This window comes from Euleptes europaea, chromosome 14, assembly GCF_029931775.1.
Source record: "Euleptes europaea isolate rEulEur1 chromosome 14, rEulEur1.hap1, whole genome shotgun sequence".
Lineage (NCBI taxonomy): Eukaryota > Metazoa > Chordata > Lepidosauria > Squamata > Sphaerodactylidae > Euleptes > Euleptes europaea.
The window spans coordinates 42709881-42726472 of record NC_079325.1 but is presented as its reverse complement, the minus strand read 5'-3'; the positions used below and the strand labels follow the sequence as shown (position 1 = coordinate 42726472).

Here is a 16592-nt window from a genome sequence, read left to right as displayed (position 1 = left end):
GCAGGCGAAGAATCGGTCTTCCATGCACATCTCCTCCTGCTGTGCCATCTTCTTCCCTCCCCAAATCCCCCCCATTTCTTCCCACGTCCCTGCAACATCCCATTTATTGTTCCTTTTATCTTGTAAAGCTTCGTACCCTGTGGGGAGTTTTTGCAATATGAGTAAGAGAAGACAAAGCAGTATAGGGAAAAACAGTTTTTTTCTGGAATAAGTGCTTGAAAACACAACCATCCTGATACAGTTACAGTGTTGGGGTGTTTTTTTTGTCCAGGGCCAGGAATTCTGGGGATCCCCAGCAAAGATGACCCCTGAAGTCCCCCTCAGCAGGCTGGGAATGAAGGGAGTGGTGCAGAACACATGAGCTGAGAGAGCATCTCCAACTTTCATCTGAAGCTCAGGAAAGGTTTTTAATCCCCAAGCACATGTGGTGATGGAAGATTCCCTCCTTCAGTTTCCCCCCCACCTTCAATTTTATACCCTGGTACTTACTGTTCTAACATGGAGATATTGTGAGAGAAATCAGGAGGCCATTTTCACTGTTGGAGTCTAGAGACAAAATCATGTGGTTCACACAGCAAAAGTTTTTTTAAGTACAGCTTTTGAGCCGCTGTAAAATTTCTCCTACACACTCGCTGTGGACACATGTGAGAGCTGTGCATAAATACAGCTTGCGTAGAAGACATTCCTGGTGGTTTCCATCCTCTAGCTGTATTAACAGTCTCTTGAAACAAACTGGTTTATTCAAATGAATGTGTTTTGCTGTTGACTTAAATTAGCACTGATTTGGGTAAGTATTGAAGCAAATTCTGAATTTTAAGAGGTAGCTCTAAATAGCGGTTTCTGAACCTCTTAAAGATTCCTCTATAAATACAGGTTTGCACAATATACATAACTGATTTTTTCCCTCTTGAATTGTGTTTCTGCTTGAAAAATGTGGGTGACGACTGATTAAATGGCAGTCAGTGTGGACACTAACACCCATGTTTAATTAGATTTTGGCCAGATTGTGTGCGGGGTGGGGGAAGGGCAGTGAAAGAAGGCAGGAGAGAGCTTTTGCAAATGGGGAGGCCTCTCTGAACTGACCCGTGCTAACAAGGGATCCTTTGAACACACACTGTGCATGCAAAGACAGACAGGAAGGCATGACATACTTGATCTCAAGAACAGGTTCTTCCAAAGGGGGGGGGGGAGAAGAGCATCTTTATAAAGGTTTGTAGTTCTGCATCATTCATGCGAGCCCTGACCCAGAGATTGATGGGCACCTCTCTAAACACACAAAACCAGTACGGTGGGGCAGCTGGAGTAGCAGGCTAGGATCTGTGAGAACTGGAGAGGCAGGCAGAGCAAGCGTGGTGTAGTGGTTAAAGCGTCAGAGTAGGATCTGGGAAATCCAAGTTCAAATCCCCGCTCGTGCCATGGAAGCTTGCTGGGTGGCCCTGGGCCAGTCGCATACTCTCAGCCTAACTCACCTCACAGGATTGTTGTGAGGATTAAACAGAGGAGACGAGAATGATGTAAACCGCTTTGGGGTCCCCAAAAGTTATAGAACTTTAAAAATGCCTTTAATCTAATTGTGCAAATCATAACATGTGAGCCTTTATTTCCTATTTCCTCACACCAATTTTCCCCCTCAGTAAATTTATGCAATGGGGGATGAGGGAGAGAGACAGAAAGGGCACATCCAGACATCTCTTCTCTCACCTTATCCAAGCGCAAGCAGCAAAAAGGAGCTTTGACAGGTAAAAGATGGCATAATGTGGGAGAACTTCCGATGTAGGGCGAGTTGGGAGGGTACCCTTTCACATACCTGGACAAAACAAGATGACAGATCAGGATTTAGCTTGGGACTTAAGGCCAAACTAGGTGCCACCATTTAAAAGAAATCTAAAAATGCCGGAAACCTGCAGCACAGAGGGCTAAACTGCTCTTATTCCCGTCCCATGCCTTTTCAAGTGCAAATAATGGTTACAACCTCTCCCCCCCCCCCACATAGCTGTTTCAGCATTTCAAAATGTGTGCATGGGGAAACAAGAGAGCCTCAGACTGCTGTACTTGTAGCATTTTTTTAAATCGCTTGAAAATGGCAGCATCACATTTAGTTTGGCACTCATGTAGGGATTTCTCAAAACATTTCAGCATTTCCAAACATGTCCACAAGATGGCAGTGTGGCGCCACCCAAAATAAAATGCATTTCTCCCAGGGGCTCGGCGGGGATTTTGGAAGCAAATTAAAGAATGCCACCCAATAATACGGCTGAAATAAAGCAGAAAACCGTTAATGGGAAGTTAATTTATGCAAATAGGTTTTTAGTGCAGGAAATCGTAATAAAAATGCACGGCCCTGCTTTTGGCAAAACAGCAAGCTGGAGTCTTGCCGAGTCTTCCGATACACGGAGCACAGAGCTGATGGCTTTTTACACACCATAACCCACAAAAGGCCACACAGCCAACCTTATTAGCAGGACTTCAAAGTAGAATAGTTCTATGGCTGTAAAATGCAGACTTTGCATTTCACTGTAGGGATGCAGTAATGTCCTTTGGGGACTTGAAAACACTTGATCTCAGGTGAGATCTGCAGGAACAGCTAGATGAAATGAAAAGCCATGCTGTGTATTTGTTCTAACTACCCAGGCAGGTCAAAGCTGCTGTTCCTTCAACTGGGGTGTTCTTTAAAGCAATGCTGAACAAAGCAAAAGCTCCAAGTAGTGTCCATGGACTTAGAATCATAGAATCACAGAGTTGGAAGGAACCACCAGGGTCATCTAGTCCAACCCCCTGCTCAATGCAGGAAATTCACAACTACCTTCCCTTATACCCCCAGTGACCCCTATTCCACGCCCAGAAGATAACAAAAAACAAACAAACCCTCCAGGATCCCTGGCCAACCTGGCCAGGAGGAAAATTGCTTTCTGACCATAAATTGGCAATCGGCACTACCCTGGGCATGCAAGAAAAGGCCACGAGTGCCAAACATTGACGCAACCATTCCTGCCTTCCTTCTCATGATCTGCCTAAGTTCACAGAATCAGCATTGCTGACAGATTGCCATCTAGCCTCTGCTTAAAAACCTCCAGGGAAGGAGAGCTCACCACCTCCCAAGAAAGCCTGTTCCACTGAGGAACCGCAGTAACTGTTAGAAAGTTCTTCCTAATGTTTAGCTGGAAACTCTTTGGATGTCTGTTCCGACCTTCTGGGGCAACAGAAAACAACTCGGCACCATCCTCTATATGAAAGCCCTTCAAGTACTTGAAGATGGTTATCATATCCCCTCTCAGTCGTCTCCTCTCTGGGCTAAATATACCCAGCTCCTTCAACCTTTCCTCATAGGACTTGGTCTCCAGACCCCTCAACATCTTTGTTGCCCTCCTCTGGACATGTTCCAGCCTGTCTACATCCTTCTTAAATTGGGGTGTCCCAAACGTCAACACAATCTGATGCTTTTCAATTAACTGTAAAGGTTATTTCACTAATACCCAGGAGCAATCTAGATGGTAGAAGCGGGTGATAAAAGAGACCTTAGTAGATTATGCTCAGGCACTGTAGTTCACTTCCGGGTGGAAATGGCTGCCGACCAGTCTAGCCTCAGCTAGCTGCTCGCAACCGCACCAGCAAGGAGAGATTGCTAACCCTTTAGAAGTCTCAGTGGGCTGGAAATGCAGGTTTACAGCCCCCCAACATTAGATTGGGGTCTGCAGGATCGGGTTCCCGCCCGGAGCGGGTCCGAACAAAGCTGGTGTTGCGCTTTGGTGTTGGAGGGGGAAAGAGTCTGCCAAGCACAGAAAATGGCTTGTGCAGGTGACCTGCTGCTCAGTTTAGATGCTCAGTGGCTGGTTTGGCGCTTGTACAGAGGGAGGTGGCTGGTGATCAGCTCTTTGTGATCCCTCGATCCCTCATCTAGATGACTTCTGCTCACTGATTTTTGCCCACACAAAAGGATCTGCTTTGGTATCTTCATGGGGCAGCATTTGAAGTCCTGCTGAAATGCCAGGGTCTAGTTTCAGAGCCCCATGAGAGTGGCTCGGACAGAAGAAGCTTGCAAGAATCCCACTGGAATTTAGCAGGGGTCTAAAAACACACATGCACTGATGCCTCGTTCACAAACAGCAGAAGAGGTGGTAAAGTGTTTCACGCCTGCACTGCTTCACACTACGGGTAGGTCTGCGGCATGATCAAATGCTTCTCTCTCAAAGAGAAACATTTCCCTGCATGTTTAAAACTAGCAAGCAAGAAATAGGGTAGAACCTTGAAACCCTTGTTTTCCACATGCAGGGAACTTTTTTTAAAAAAAAAAGGCAAAGAAAAAATTCAAATCATGTGATTCCACCATCTGCATTCTGACACAACACAGCACAGGAACCATTCCATCACTTCACCTGCTGTCCCCGTGACTTTCTAGCCCGGAACAAAGAGATTAACCAATGGCTCACTAACTCGGTAACAGTCAGGCCTTCATCGTCTGACTGAGTCATCTCATCCTCTGACTGGTCGCTGAGCATATCACAAGGTAAGAGGGAAGAACTGTCGGCCACCTCCAGGACCGGGGCGATGCTGGGCCTCCTTTTCCCTGAACCGTTCTCCGCCGGCAAGGTGAGCTTGCTGTTGTTGGCCGGCCGACACTCTGTGTTCTGCAGGTCCATGGCCACTGTGCCTGAAACAGAATAAGAGGCATCAGGCATCGGCTACTTGCTAATTCAACCACAAGTTGGTTGGGGGCAGGGGGGCAGGGGGAGACTACAGGTCCTTCAAACCAGTGGGCAGAGCCCTCTTGCAAAGATTTGGACAATCCAGAGCGACCAACCATTGCCTCTTTCCTCCTCGATTCCAGTTTAACTAGGAGAATTTCTAATCTTAATTCTGGAGCTTGTGTGATATGATGAATTCCTTCATTTTCCTTTCCCCCCCTCTCTACGTTACTGATGCACATGTGCACAGTCTAGGTTGCCAGGTCCCTCTTCGCCACCGGCGGGAGGTTTTTGGGGCGGAGCCTGAGGAGGGTGGGGTTTGGGGAGGGACTTCAATGCCATAGAGTTGGGGTCGCCAACCTCCAGGTGGTGGCTGGAGATCTCCCGCTATTACAACTGATCTACAGCTAATAGAGATCAGTTGCCCAGGAGAAAATGGCTGCTTTGGCAATTGGACTCTATGGTATTGAAGTCCCTCCCCTCTCCAAACCCTGATCTCCTTAGGCTCCACCCCCAAAATCTCCAGATACTTTCCAACCCAGAGATGACAACCCTAAATAGAGTCCAATTGCCAAAGAGGCCATTTTCTCCAGGTGAGCTGATCTCTATCGGCTGGAGATTAGTTATAATAGCAGGAGATCTCCAGCTAGTACCTGGAGGTTGGCAACCCTAGCACAATCACAAAACACACATACATAACCCACTCTCAGTCTGCTTGCATGTAGGGCTGAGTTTTATTGCAGCACGTTTGCATATTGCTAATGTGGAACAGGGAAAAGACACACTTATGAAGCTGAAAGCTACCACAGACTGCACACACGTGGGATGGGGGGAGTGGAGAATAATTTCTTACATATTCATCAATACAAAAATCTCAAGCAGGAAAAACTCCTTGAGTTTTCTCCCCTCTGTCAGGTCCCCTCCCCGCCTGTCTTTTCATGGATCTTTTTTTGTCTTAAATGCAAAGGGTTCTTTATTCCGCAAAGTGAACATAGACGGGTAATAACCAGGACGGAGGCTTGATACAAAGCAACGTTATGAGCCCCATCACGCCCAGCCGTCTGGGTAACTGTCTTGGCTTCGGTCATGAATCATAGCTGCGATTGAAAACCGGCACTGGATGCTAATTGGCAAACCCGAGGAAAATGGGAGAATAATCCTTGAGGCTGCTTGGGGGAAGGGAGTGGGGAGGAAAACCTTTCATCGAGCCTGAGCTGTGGGTGGAAAGGAGCTGCTGCTGTGTAGGGAAAATGATTCAGGGACGGCAAAAAATAGGCCCGTTTGCATCTCACCCACCGCTCTCTCTGTGCGACATCACACAGCCTTGGCACCGGCTCAAAGACTGGTTTCAGCAAGAGCTGGAAATAATTGGGTTCCCAACCTTCTCATGTGCACTTCGATGGCACGTATTCCCTGGATCTTCACTTAGATATTCACACCCCGCTTTTCTTCCCTGTGGTGACCCAGGCAGCTGCTGTCGCAACATCCCTGTGAGGTAGGTTAGGCTGTGAGAGCAAGGTCACCCAACAACATTCCTTAGCAGAGCAGGGATCTGAACTGGGGTCCTCCATATCTGAGTTTGGTGCTTTAACTGCGACACCTGCTACCTAAGATCGTTTTAACTGGAGATGCAGGGGACTGAACCTGAGATCTTCCGCATGCAAAGCACGGCTGTACCGCTGAGCCACAGCCCCTATTATTGCCTTTCTCCCCACTTGCTAGACCCACTACTAAAACAATTCTTCCTCCCTTAAGCAATCCACAAGGTTCATCAGTACCATCAATTGACAGGAACTCAACAACACTGGGCTTTTAAGCAATAGGACTTAATAGTTTATACCCTTTGAATATCATTAAATTCCCAGCATCCATGATAAAAGCCCAATCTGCTACAGAGTATTTCCAACCCTTAGCTCTACTGACATGGAACATTTCATTCAGTCTAAAGGTAAAGGTCCCCTGTGCAAGCACCGGGTCATTCCTGACCCACGGGGTGACGTCACATCCCGACATTTACTAGGAAGATTTTGTTTATGGGGTGGTTTGCCAGTGCCTTCCCCAGTCATCTTCCCTTTACCCCCAGTAAGCTACCGGTATGTCCTCATTTTACCGACCTCGGAAGGATGGAAGGCTAAGTCAACCTTGAGCCGGCTACCTGAAACCAACTTCCGTCGGGATCGAACTCAGGTTGTGAGCAGAGCTTGGACTGCAGTACTGCAGCTTACCACTCTGTGCCACGGGGCTCCTTCATTCAGTCTAGCCAGAGTTAAATGCCAAAGATAAAGCAACATATTTTCCCTCCATAAGCAAGAAACTTAATGATTTTTTAAAAACCAGATCATAATTCTTCACCCAGATTTGCATCAGGAACTGTAACCCCTGGATCCTTGCCCATAATTGATCACATAAATATTTTCCACATCAAGATTCAGTATTAGTATACACATGAAAGAGTGCACAAATCACTTCCTTTCATTGTTCCTCATACAATCTTCACAAGATGAACATTTCCTTAAATTGAATTTCCCATAAAACAAAAGGTCTTAACCCAAGGTTGTAAAAACCAGCATGAATCCAGTCCTGTGATCCCAGCCTAATTTCCTCACAGGTGAGGAAGGCATTATTGAGAGCCAGTGTTGTGTAATGGTTAGCAAGTTAGATTAGGATTCATTCATTTTCTCTTGAATCTACCATGAAGTAGATTCTAGGTGGTCTTGGGCTAATCTATCAGCAGTGGTGTTGTGAGGGGAATAAAAGGGGGGGGGAGAAGAAGAAGAAGAAGAGGAGGAGGAGGAGGAGGAAGAAGAGAAGTTGGTTTTTATATGCTTTCTCTACCACTTAAGGAAGAATCAAACTGGCTTACAATCACCTCCCCTCCCCCTCCCCACAACAGACACCCTGTGAGGTAGGTAGGGCTGAGAGAGCTCTAAGAGAGCTGTGACTAGCCCAAGGTCACCCAGCTGGTTTCATGTGTAGGAGTGAGGAAACAAATCCAGTTCACCAGATTAGCGTCTACCGCTCACGTGGAGGAGTGGGGGATGAAACCCGGTTCTCCAGATCAGAGTCCACCGCTCCAAACCACCGCCCTTAACCACTACACCACGCTGGCAAAAATGCCTGATCCATCTGTGGCCAGCAAATAGGGACAAATATTTCTTTGTAAATGAATGAATGTTCAAATCTTCTTTTATATTTACATCCTGCCTTCCTTCCATTATGGAACTCAAGGCAATTTCCAAAGCTGGAGCTCCAACGTCTCCTACCCAGGAACTTCCCAGATCCAAATCAACTTAGTTTCAGCAATGTAGTGGGGGGGGGGGCGCTCCAACCCTACCCCAAGGCAAAATAAGATACATCCCATCCCATGACCCCACTGAGAGACATCCCCCGCACCCTTGCTGATTGCCCTGGAATTGGTGCTGCTTGCTTTTGCTTTTTTAAAAACTGTAAGCATATACTGATTTAGTTTTGCAAGTGGTGATTTTCCTAAGCTTCTCTCCCCCCCCCCCCGCCCTTCTCCCCTTTCCGGCCTGCTTGCTGAATGCAAGCTTATTTTCTTGGAGAACAATCATCCTATGCGTCTTTCATCTTTTGTGCAAAGATCCCCGCTGGCGAGCAACAAGAAAATTGCATTTGGCAAACACATTTGTGTTTTGCTAGGAAGGCAATACAACAGAGCAAGATAAGGCTGGCAGAGAGAAAACGGGGACACAGTTTACTGTGTTTTTAGTTTCCAGCTCTGCCTTCAGATGGGAGATACACTTTGGCCTCACTTGTGCTTGTTAGAATGAAAGTACCACTTTTCATTTCTTCTTCCAAGCGGCTAGCTCTCATGTTTGTAAGAATATAGAAATGTCACAATATGACAATAAGATTTTATGCTATATCTAAACTAGGGTTGCCAGGTTGCTGGTTCCGGCGGGCAATTGCCCACCGATTCCCCGGGCTGCTTGGACCGGTGATCGCACCCGCGCATGGCTGCGCATGACATGATTACATCACTTCTGGGTTTACCCCTGGAAGCGCCGCATCACGACGGGATGCTCTGGATCAAACCTAGGCAGTTAAAGTGTATCAGGCAAAAGATGGGACTTCCGTTGTCTGAGGTACTGCCAGGGTAGGCAAGGCTGACCTAGATGGATCAACGGCCTAATTTGTCATAGGGCTGCTTCATCTGTTTAAAAATAAAAGTCTGTCTCACAGGGCACCACTAGGAAAGAAAACACAAGGTCTGGGACATCTCACCCATGCTGGCAATGATGCTGTGGACTGGTAACCTTGATGGTCCGTCATAGATACCCCTCCCAGAAAACCCTTTCTTCTTCTGCTTCTCTTCCTGTTTGAATATGAAGGCCGAGTTCTCCTCCTTTGTGATGTTGATGTAGAAGCAAGTGTCCGACGCCGACATGATGTGCCGCGGTCCAGGGTTGAGGAGGATGCTTTTGTTATCCTCTCTTCTCACACCTATCAAGCAGACGCCGTACCTGGAAGAAGCACCCAAAGGCCCTGGATGGAACCCAACATTCAACCACCATGTGGATATTTTTTTTAAAAAACTTGTGGTTGGGGCAGGGAGGAGATAAAATATAGGTTGGGGGGAAATTCTGGAACACTAGGATATCTTAGTTTGGCCTGTCTTTCTTCTTCCTTTGGCTCTTTTCTCTGCAGTTTTGTCTTTTGCCCAAGGCTCTGTGGTGTCACATAAACTAAATCCCTTTCCAGGCTCAAATTCAAACCCACCACACATTTGAGTTCTTGGTAAGCTTGCCAGTTCCATGTTGGAAAAATACCTGGAGATTTTGGGGGTGGAGCCTGAGGAAGGAGGGGAGGACTTTAATGGAATATAGCGCAACACAGTCTACCTTCCAAAGGGGCCATTTTCTCCAGGCGAACTGCTCTTTGTCGCCTGGAGACCACTTTTAATTCCAGGAGATCTCCAGCCACCACCTGGAGGCTGGCAACCCTAGATCTAGGGTTGCCAGCTCTGCTTTGGAAAATTCCTGGAGATTCGGGGGTGGAGCCTGGGGAGGGGAGGGGCCTCGGCAGGATATAACTCCATACAATTCAACCTCCAAAGCAGCCATTTCCTCCAGGGCAGGGGTGGGGAACCTTTTTTCTGCCAAGGGCCATTTGGATATTTATAACATCATTTGCGGGCCATACAAAATTATCAACTTAAAAATTAGCCGGCCAATACGTTTCTCCATGGCCCGGGTGGGAAAGGGTTAACACAGTTTCTTGGGCAGTCCTAGCAACTCCATAGCTAAAGACTCTTCTGCAAGGGGGGGGGGAAAGGTTCCTTTTCTCAGCAAAACAAACTCACATCTGCCTTGAATAGAGGCTATTCCTGACTGCGGGAGGGTACGGATCACCAGTCTTAGATCCTTCTGAGCTAGAGATCTGCCAGGACCCACGAAGGGCCAGACCATATGATTTCGCGGGCCTTAAACGGCCCCCGGGCCTGACGTTCCCCACCCCTGCTCCAGGGGAACTAATCTCTATCATCTGGAGATCAGTTATTATTCTGGGAGACCTCCTTGCCCACCAGGAGATTGGCAACTCTATTCTGTTCTGATAGCAAGATTCATACATGCGCCTGTCACCCTGGAAGAACAAAAAGGGGATGTTCTCTGTTCTTATTTATCCATTGAATTTAAATTTTAGATATCTGGCATTCAAGGTTACTGATGAAGGGAGTTTTGATTCTCAAAAGCTTATAACTGTGGAAATCTTCCTTTCCTTTCCTTTCCTTTCCTCCCTTAGAAGCTCCTTGATTCCTAAATCTTGAGCAGCATAATTCTAAAACTATTGTTTAAGGGATATAAGGACCAAGATAAATTTTGCCAATGCCAATACAACCTTAGGATTGCTGTCACTTAATAAATAAGGTATTAACTCAGACACAGAGGTAACTAGTCCAATCTGTTAGAAGAGGAATGATATAACTTGATCTTAGATCCTCATAAAAACGCCATTCCAGGAGCACGTTCCAGAATCAATACAACCAGAAGAACATGGGCAGGTCCTTTCTGAATATGGACTCAAATCTTGCTTTAGGTTTCTTTTGTTTCCCTTATGCTTTTCTTTTTTGTTGCTTTATTTATAGTTGCTATAAGAGGACGTATGTTTCTTAACTCGTCATCCTGTTGACCCCCAAGAAGATGCTCTGTCACATTTTGCAGAGGACACCGATTATCTCTTTTTCCATTTTATCCACACAACAAATTTAGGGCTGAGAGAAAGTGGCTCAAGACGAGCCAATACATTTCATGGCTGGGGGGAGGAGATTTGAACCTAGCTCTCCCGGGGTCCTAGTTTGATACAGCAACCACTACCCTTCGCTGGCTCTCAAGATGCCCCAATTCTTTCTCTTTGGGTGCTCCCTCGTCACCCGCAAATCCACTCTGATACAGCCCTTTCAAATTAATTTGCACTGTCTGCGAGAACTGCTCCCTCACCCCCCCACCCACAAAGCCACACAAGGCATGTTCCTCTCACTTTTTGTGTGCGTGGAAAGATGCGTAGGTGAAGCTTTTCCCATCATACTCCATGAAAAACTTGCTGTCGCCCATCCGGATGTGGTATACCTCATTGCCCGAGCAACGCCCATACATTCTTTGCCACTGCTCTGGAGATTCTTGCCCCTCTCTGGAAACAGATGTTATAAAAAGAAAAGCACCCATTAGGCTTCACAGTCAGAATCCAGAGCTCCTCAGTATACTTCTGAACATACATATAGATCAGTGGTTCCCAACCTTTTTTAGACCAGGGACCACTAGGACTTTTTTGATCGGTGCAGGGGCCCCAAGGTTCAAAAAAAAAAAATTCTGAGAATTTGAAAATAAACTTTAATCATAACTGTTAGTTAAACATTAAACTTAGAATAACATTTGAATATATATTTTTATAATAGAGAACTTTTAATTGAAAATATTAATTTATTATGGGTTTATAACTTTGTTTCGCGGACCTTAATTTAGTTCTCGCGGACCCCTGGGGTCCATGGACCCCTGGTTGAGAACCAATGATATAGATGAATAACAGCCCATTCCTGAGCCGCGCTGGCGGCTCGACCCAAAGGCCTTTGGCGGCCAACGAAGGCCTCCGCCAGTGCAGGGGCCCACAAGATCTTGCTTCTGATTCTCTTTTCAGTGGAGCTGCCAGGGACAGGATTTTGGACCTTCTGCATACAAAAGATGCTGCTCTAGCTCTGTGCCATGACTTGTCTTCCACATGAGCGGCAGAGGCTAATCTGGTGAACTGGATTTGTTTCCCCACTCCTACACATGAAGCCAGCTGGGTGACCTTGGGCTAGTCACACTCTCTCAGCCCCACCTACCTCAGAGGGTGTCTGTTGTGGGAAGAGAAGGTGTTTGTAAGCCGGTTTGATTCTTCCTTAAGTTGGCATATAAAATCCTCCTCCTTCTGTGACCACATTTCTTCTTCACCTGGCAGTATCTCATCCTTAGATCACATCAGATGAGCAAGGCCTTTCGAAGTAGGCTTACATGGACCAAGGGGGGAAATGTGGGTGGGCTGGATGGATCCCCGGGCCAGACATTGCTATTATTGTTATGAGCAAAAAGGCAATGATAACGGGATCTTCAGAAAGCTGGGACTGCTCCTTAGCAAAACAGCTGCCTAACACCCATCGTTATATTCTATAAATTACCAGCGCATTCATTTTCCTTTCCCATGAGGGAGTGCTTTTATTTTTTTTAAAGTGTCAGAATATTGGGTTGTATTCAGCAAAGCCTGCAGAGATCTGCAGCTCATACCCCTCTCCTAGTATGGTTCTGATCTCAGCTGACTGAAGTGCTGAGGAAGTGCTTCATGTGTAGGAGTGGGGAATCAAACCCAGTTCTCCAGATTAGAGTTTGCCGCTTTTAGCCACTACACCACGCTGGCTCTTGCTATAACTAATACTCATACGTCTCTGTATTTGCAGTGGTGATGCAAGTGGAAGCAGCATGGCTTTCCATTTATTTATGAATTTAAATTTGTATAATGCCTTGTTCTCCATCACCTTACACAGCCAGGAGTCACCAGCACTCCCCGCCCCTACTTTTATCCTCACAACAACCCTGAGGTGTAAGTAAAGCTGAGTGACTGGCCCCAGTGAGTTTCATGACTGAATCCAACCCAGTTCTTTCCTTCCTTTCCTTTATCCCTTAGAACAGGGGTGGGGAACATCAGGCCCGGGGGCCGTATAAGGCCCTCGAAATCATTTGGTCTGGCCCTTCATGGGTCCTGGCAGATCTCTAGCTCAGAAGGATGCTGCCCTGCCTGAATCTCTTGGGACCTGCTGGGGACAGCAGAGCTCAAAAGTGAGTCTCTCTATGTGGCAGACATTCGGAGCCGTCTCCAGTCATGCCTCTTGGCTAAATGTTTGACCAAATATAGCAGGCTAATTTTTAAGTTGATAATTTTATATGGCCCATGAATGATGTTATAAATATCCAAATGGCCCTTGGCAGAAAAAAGGTTCCCCACCCCTGCCTTAGAAGCTCCTTGATCCATTGATCTTGAGCAGCATATATCTAATGTTTGAAGGATATAAGGACTGAAACAAATCTTGCCACTGACAATGTAGCCTTGGGATCCCTGTCACTTAGTAAAAAAGGCATTATGTCAGACACAGAGGCATTAGATTTATATGTTAAAAGGGGGGAGATATGATGTGATCGAAGTTCCTCATAAAAGCGGCATTCCAAGAGGGCATGAGCTAATGAATCAATAGAGCCAGAAGAGCAAGGACAGGTCCTGTCTGGGTATGGTATATTCAAAATTCTGCCCTGCATAACCACAGAGGGGTTAGCATTCAGTCTAGCTATACAGAAGGCTCTAGAAAGACGAGGAGTTGTCAAATAATAAGTATAAGCAGGCAAACCACGTGGTGTTGGTATTCCGAAGAACTGGGATGACCAACCCAGTTCTAGTCCCACACACTAACCATTACACTAGGTTGGCTCTCTAACATACAGCATGTACCGAGTCTGGCTGTCAGTTAGGCTAAGAACCTGATCAGAATCAGTATTTGCATCCAAGCCAGGAAAGTCTGTTATCTGAGTGTGTGTGCATATGTATGAGTTGTGAGCTATGGCAATAGGCACCGGACATTTCCAGTTGAGGTCCCAGCAGCTGATCTCGAGAGGAAGGAGGCTTTCGGAGATTAGCTGCCAAAAGCTAAGCAAAGGCCAGTAGATAAGACAGCAGCGAGCTAAGCAGGCCGGGCGGCATGCCACCAACCTCTGTTTGGCTATCTCGGTAATTTGCTTTGGCTCCTCATTACTCAAATCCCAGTGAGCCACATCTCCCAAATGGGAAAATAACCCACAGGGTCATCCTACACGACAAAGTGATGGAAATGCTCCCTAGATGTATTTTATGGATGCATGCAATGCTTGACTGGAGAGATTGGACGGAAGTGTATGAATCAAGTTGCCAGATAGCGAAAGCATGCCACTGTGATGAAGGACGATGGCTTTTGCTGGAGCCTGCAAGTTTGAGAATGATGGCCCAGGCTCCAGAAAATACCGGTCCTCTTTCAATCCCAGCTGTCATGCTGGGAAATAACACGATGTCTTTGCATCTGCATTTTTATTATGAGGCCAGCAAACCGAAAAGGGACCCGTGGTTGTAATTCAACATGATATATTTTCAAATGGGAGGTTTCAGTGCTATTCAAAATCGTATTCTAGATGAACAGTGGGAACCATAGCTCATGGAGTGGCCATTTAAAAAACACCAATTAGCTACAGATGAAAAGACAGCCTCTTAAGCATGGGTGCAGTATCTTGAATGCAGGGTTGGTTTTTTTTTTTTTTGCAGGGCAGGGAATGTACAGGTTGAAATCAGAAATGCTCCAAAATCCAAAACTTTTTGAGAGCTGACACGACGCCACAAGTGGAAAATTCCACACCTGACCTCATGTGACGGGTCGCAGTCAAAACGCAAGCAGAAAAAGAAGAGTTGGTTTTTGTATGCCGACTTTCTGTACCACTTATGGGAGAATCAAACTGGCTTACATTCACCTTCCTTTCCCCTCCTCACAACAGACACCCTGTGAGGTAGATGGGGCTGAGAGAGTGTGACTAGCCCAAGGTCACCCAGTTGGCTTCATACGTAGGAGTGGGGAAACCAACCTGGTTCACCAGATTAGAGTCCGCCGCTCACGTAGAGGAGAGGGGAATCAAACCTGGTTCTCCAGATTAGAGTCCACCGCTCTTAACCTCAGCTCTTAACCACTACACCACACTGGTTCACAACAGGCAGTTTATTCAGCATCCCCAAGGGAAAAAAGACCCTCCCAGCCCACTGCAGCTGCAATATACCTTTTTTTGCGCATGCCCAAATTCCCCCACGCAGGCACACCCACAAAGGGCAGTTGTGCCCAAGATATCTCAATGTTTACGCAAATATTTCAAAAGCTGAAAAAAATCCAAAATCTGAAACACTTCTGGTCCTAAGCATTTTGGATAAGGGATACTCAACCTGTATAATTAAAACCAGTTCCACCACAGTTAAAACATATGCTTTCCTTCAGTCTTTACAGTGTGTTTACCACTAACAGTGCAGTAGTTCTGTTTTTCCCGTACGTGAACTTATTGACAATTCATTTACTTACTGTCCTCTGGAGGTGTGAACTAGGAGCGTGACGAGAGTTGAGGTCGCCGGGCAGACACAATTCAGAGCCAGCATGGCGTATTTGCATTCCTCTTCGCAGACCACATGATCTGAAATATTTAAAAGAGCCGTGCAGTTATTCTCATAGCACAATACGGTATTTGGGGGGCCCCAGCATGGAATTTCTATGCACTGAAAATTGTCTTACATTCAGGGCTGACTTCCATTCAGGTAGGTATGTCAGTTTGTGAGTGAATCAACAGAGAGGTTTGCAAAGATTCTCTGATCTGGTGGAACGCCTAATTTCTGCCTCTCACAAGCATTTGCTGTGCACCAGATCATCACTATTTTTTGGATACATTAACCCTTCTATACCAAACCATTTTCATTCTTGCAAGTGCACTTGCAATTGTAGCCTTAAGACTTTCAAAACCATGAGTTTCTCCTTTCAGCTGTTTCGGTCTGAAAGGCTCTGTTTCGATTGTGCTTCTCCCTTGTGCAAATTGAACCTGGGATTCTTTTATTTTCATACCATTTTCTGTTTCCACATTCTCGATATTTCCATAAAATGTATGCATTTTTCAGAATTGTGTACAATATGTATGTGGGGAAAATCCTGAGTCCTGGAGCTAAGGAGACCCCAGGTTCAGGGTCCTGGAGCTCGGGGAGTCTCCCTGAGTTCTTGCCTTTATGCCCAGATTTGCAAGGAGAGAGAGAGACATAAAACATTTAAACTCTTCACAACTATTTATTAGATCACAGAGCAAACTGAAAAGGAAACGTGCATAGCAGATACAACCTCAGAAACACATTAATGCAAATATATAATAATAGGGAATATATTCCGTCTCCAAACCAAGCATGAGCAAAGCACGTGTGATTTTGGCATGGAGCACTGGGACAAAGATAAGAGCGGGGTTATATACTTTATATACCCATTGGAGAGATAACAAATGTCAATCAAAGAATGTAAGTATGCACATTCTCCAGACCCCTCAGGGGAAGGTGGTATGGAGGGTGTGCACATCATACAAGAATTATTTCCAAGCCCTCTGCCCTATCTAATGGGGAAGGCGTGCCCTGGCAGGGTCACAACCAAAGATAATCTCTGACATCAGTGTCTCTTGGATGTTGAGACTTTAGGGATGGTACAGCTAGGCTCTGGAATGTCTGGCAGTAACTTAACCCAAGGGTAACTCACAGCATGACATTCTTATAGCTCATGACAGTATAGTTGTAAAGGATTATGGGAAGAAGAACTAAGCTAAGAATTCAAAAAAGACA

The 16592-nt window shown here is 46.1% G+C and overlaps 1 protein-coding gene across 2 annotated transcripts in view; it reads right to left on the bottom strand.

The window, feature by feature from the left end:
* KCNT1 (potassium sodium-activated channel subfamily T member 1) overlaps window positions 1-16592 on the bottom strand; it is a 173555-nt gene that overhangs the window by 30418 nt on the left and 126545 nt on the right. For both annotated transcript variants that reach the window (XM_056860215.1, XM_056860216.1), the window contains exons 15-19: window positions 15310-15418; window positions 11181-11330; window positions 8928-9166; window positions 4432-4648; window positions 1702-1807 (exon numbers count right to left, since the gene is read on the bottom strand). In XM_056860215.1, coding sequence (XP_056716193.1) covers window positions 1702-1807; window positions 4432-4648; window positions 8928-9166; window positions 11181-11330; window positions 15310-15418 — 821 coding nt within the window. The remainder of the gene's footprint in view (window positions 1-1701; window positions 1808-4431; window positions 4649-8927; window positions 9167-11180; window positions 11331-15309; window positions 15419-16592) is intronic.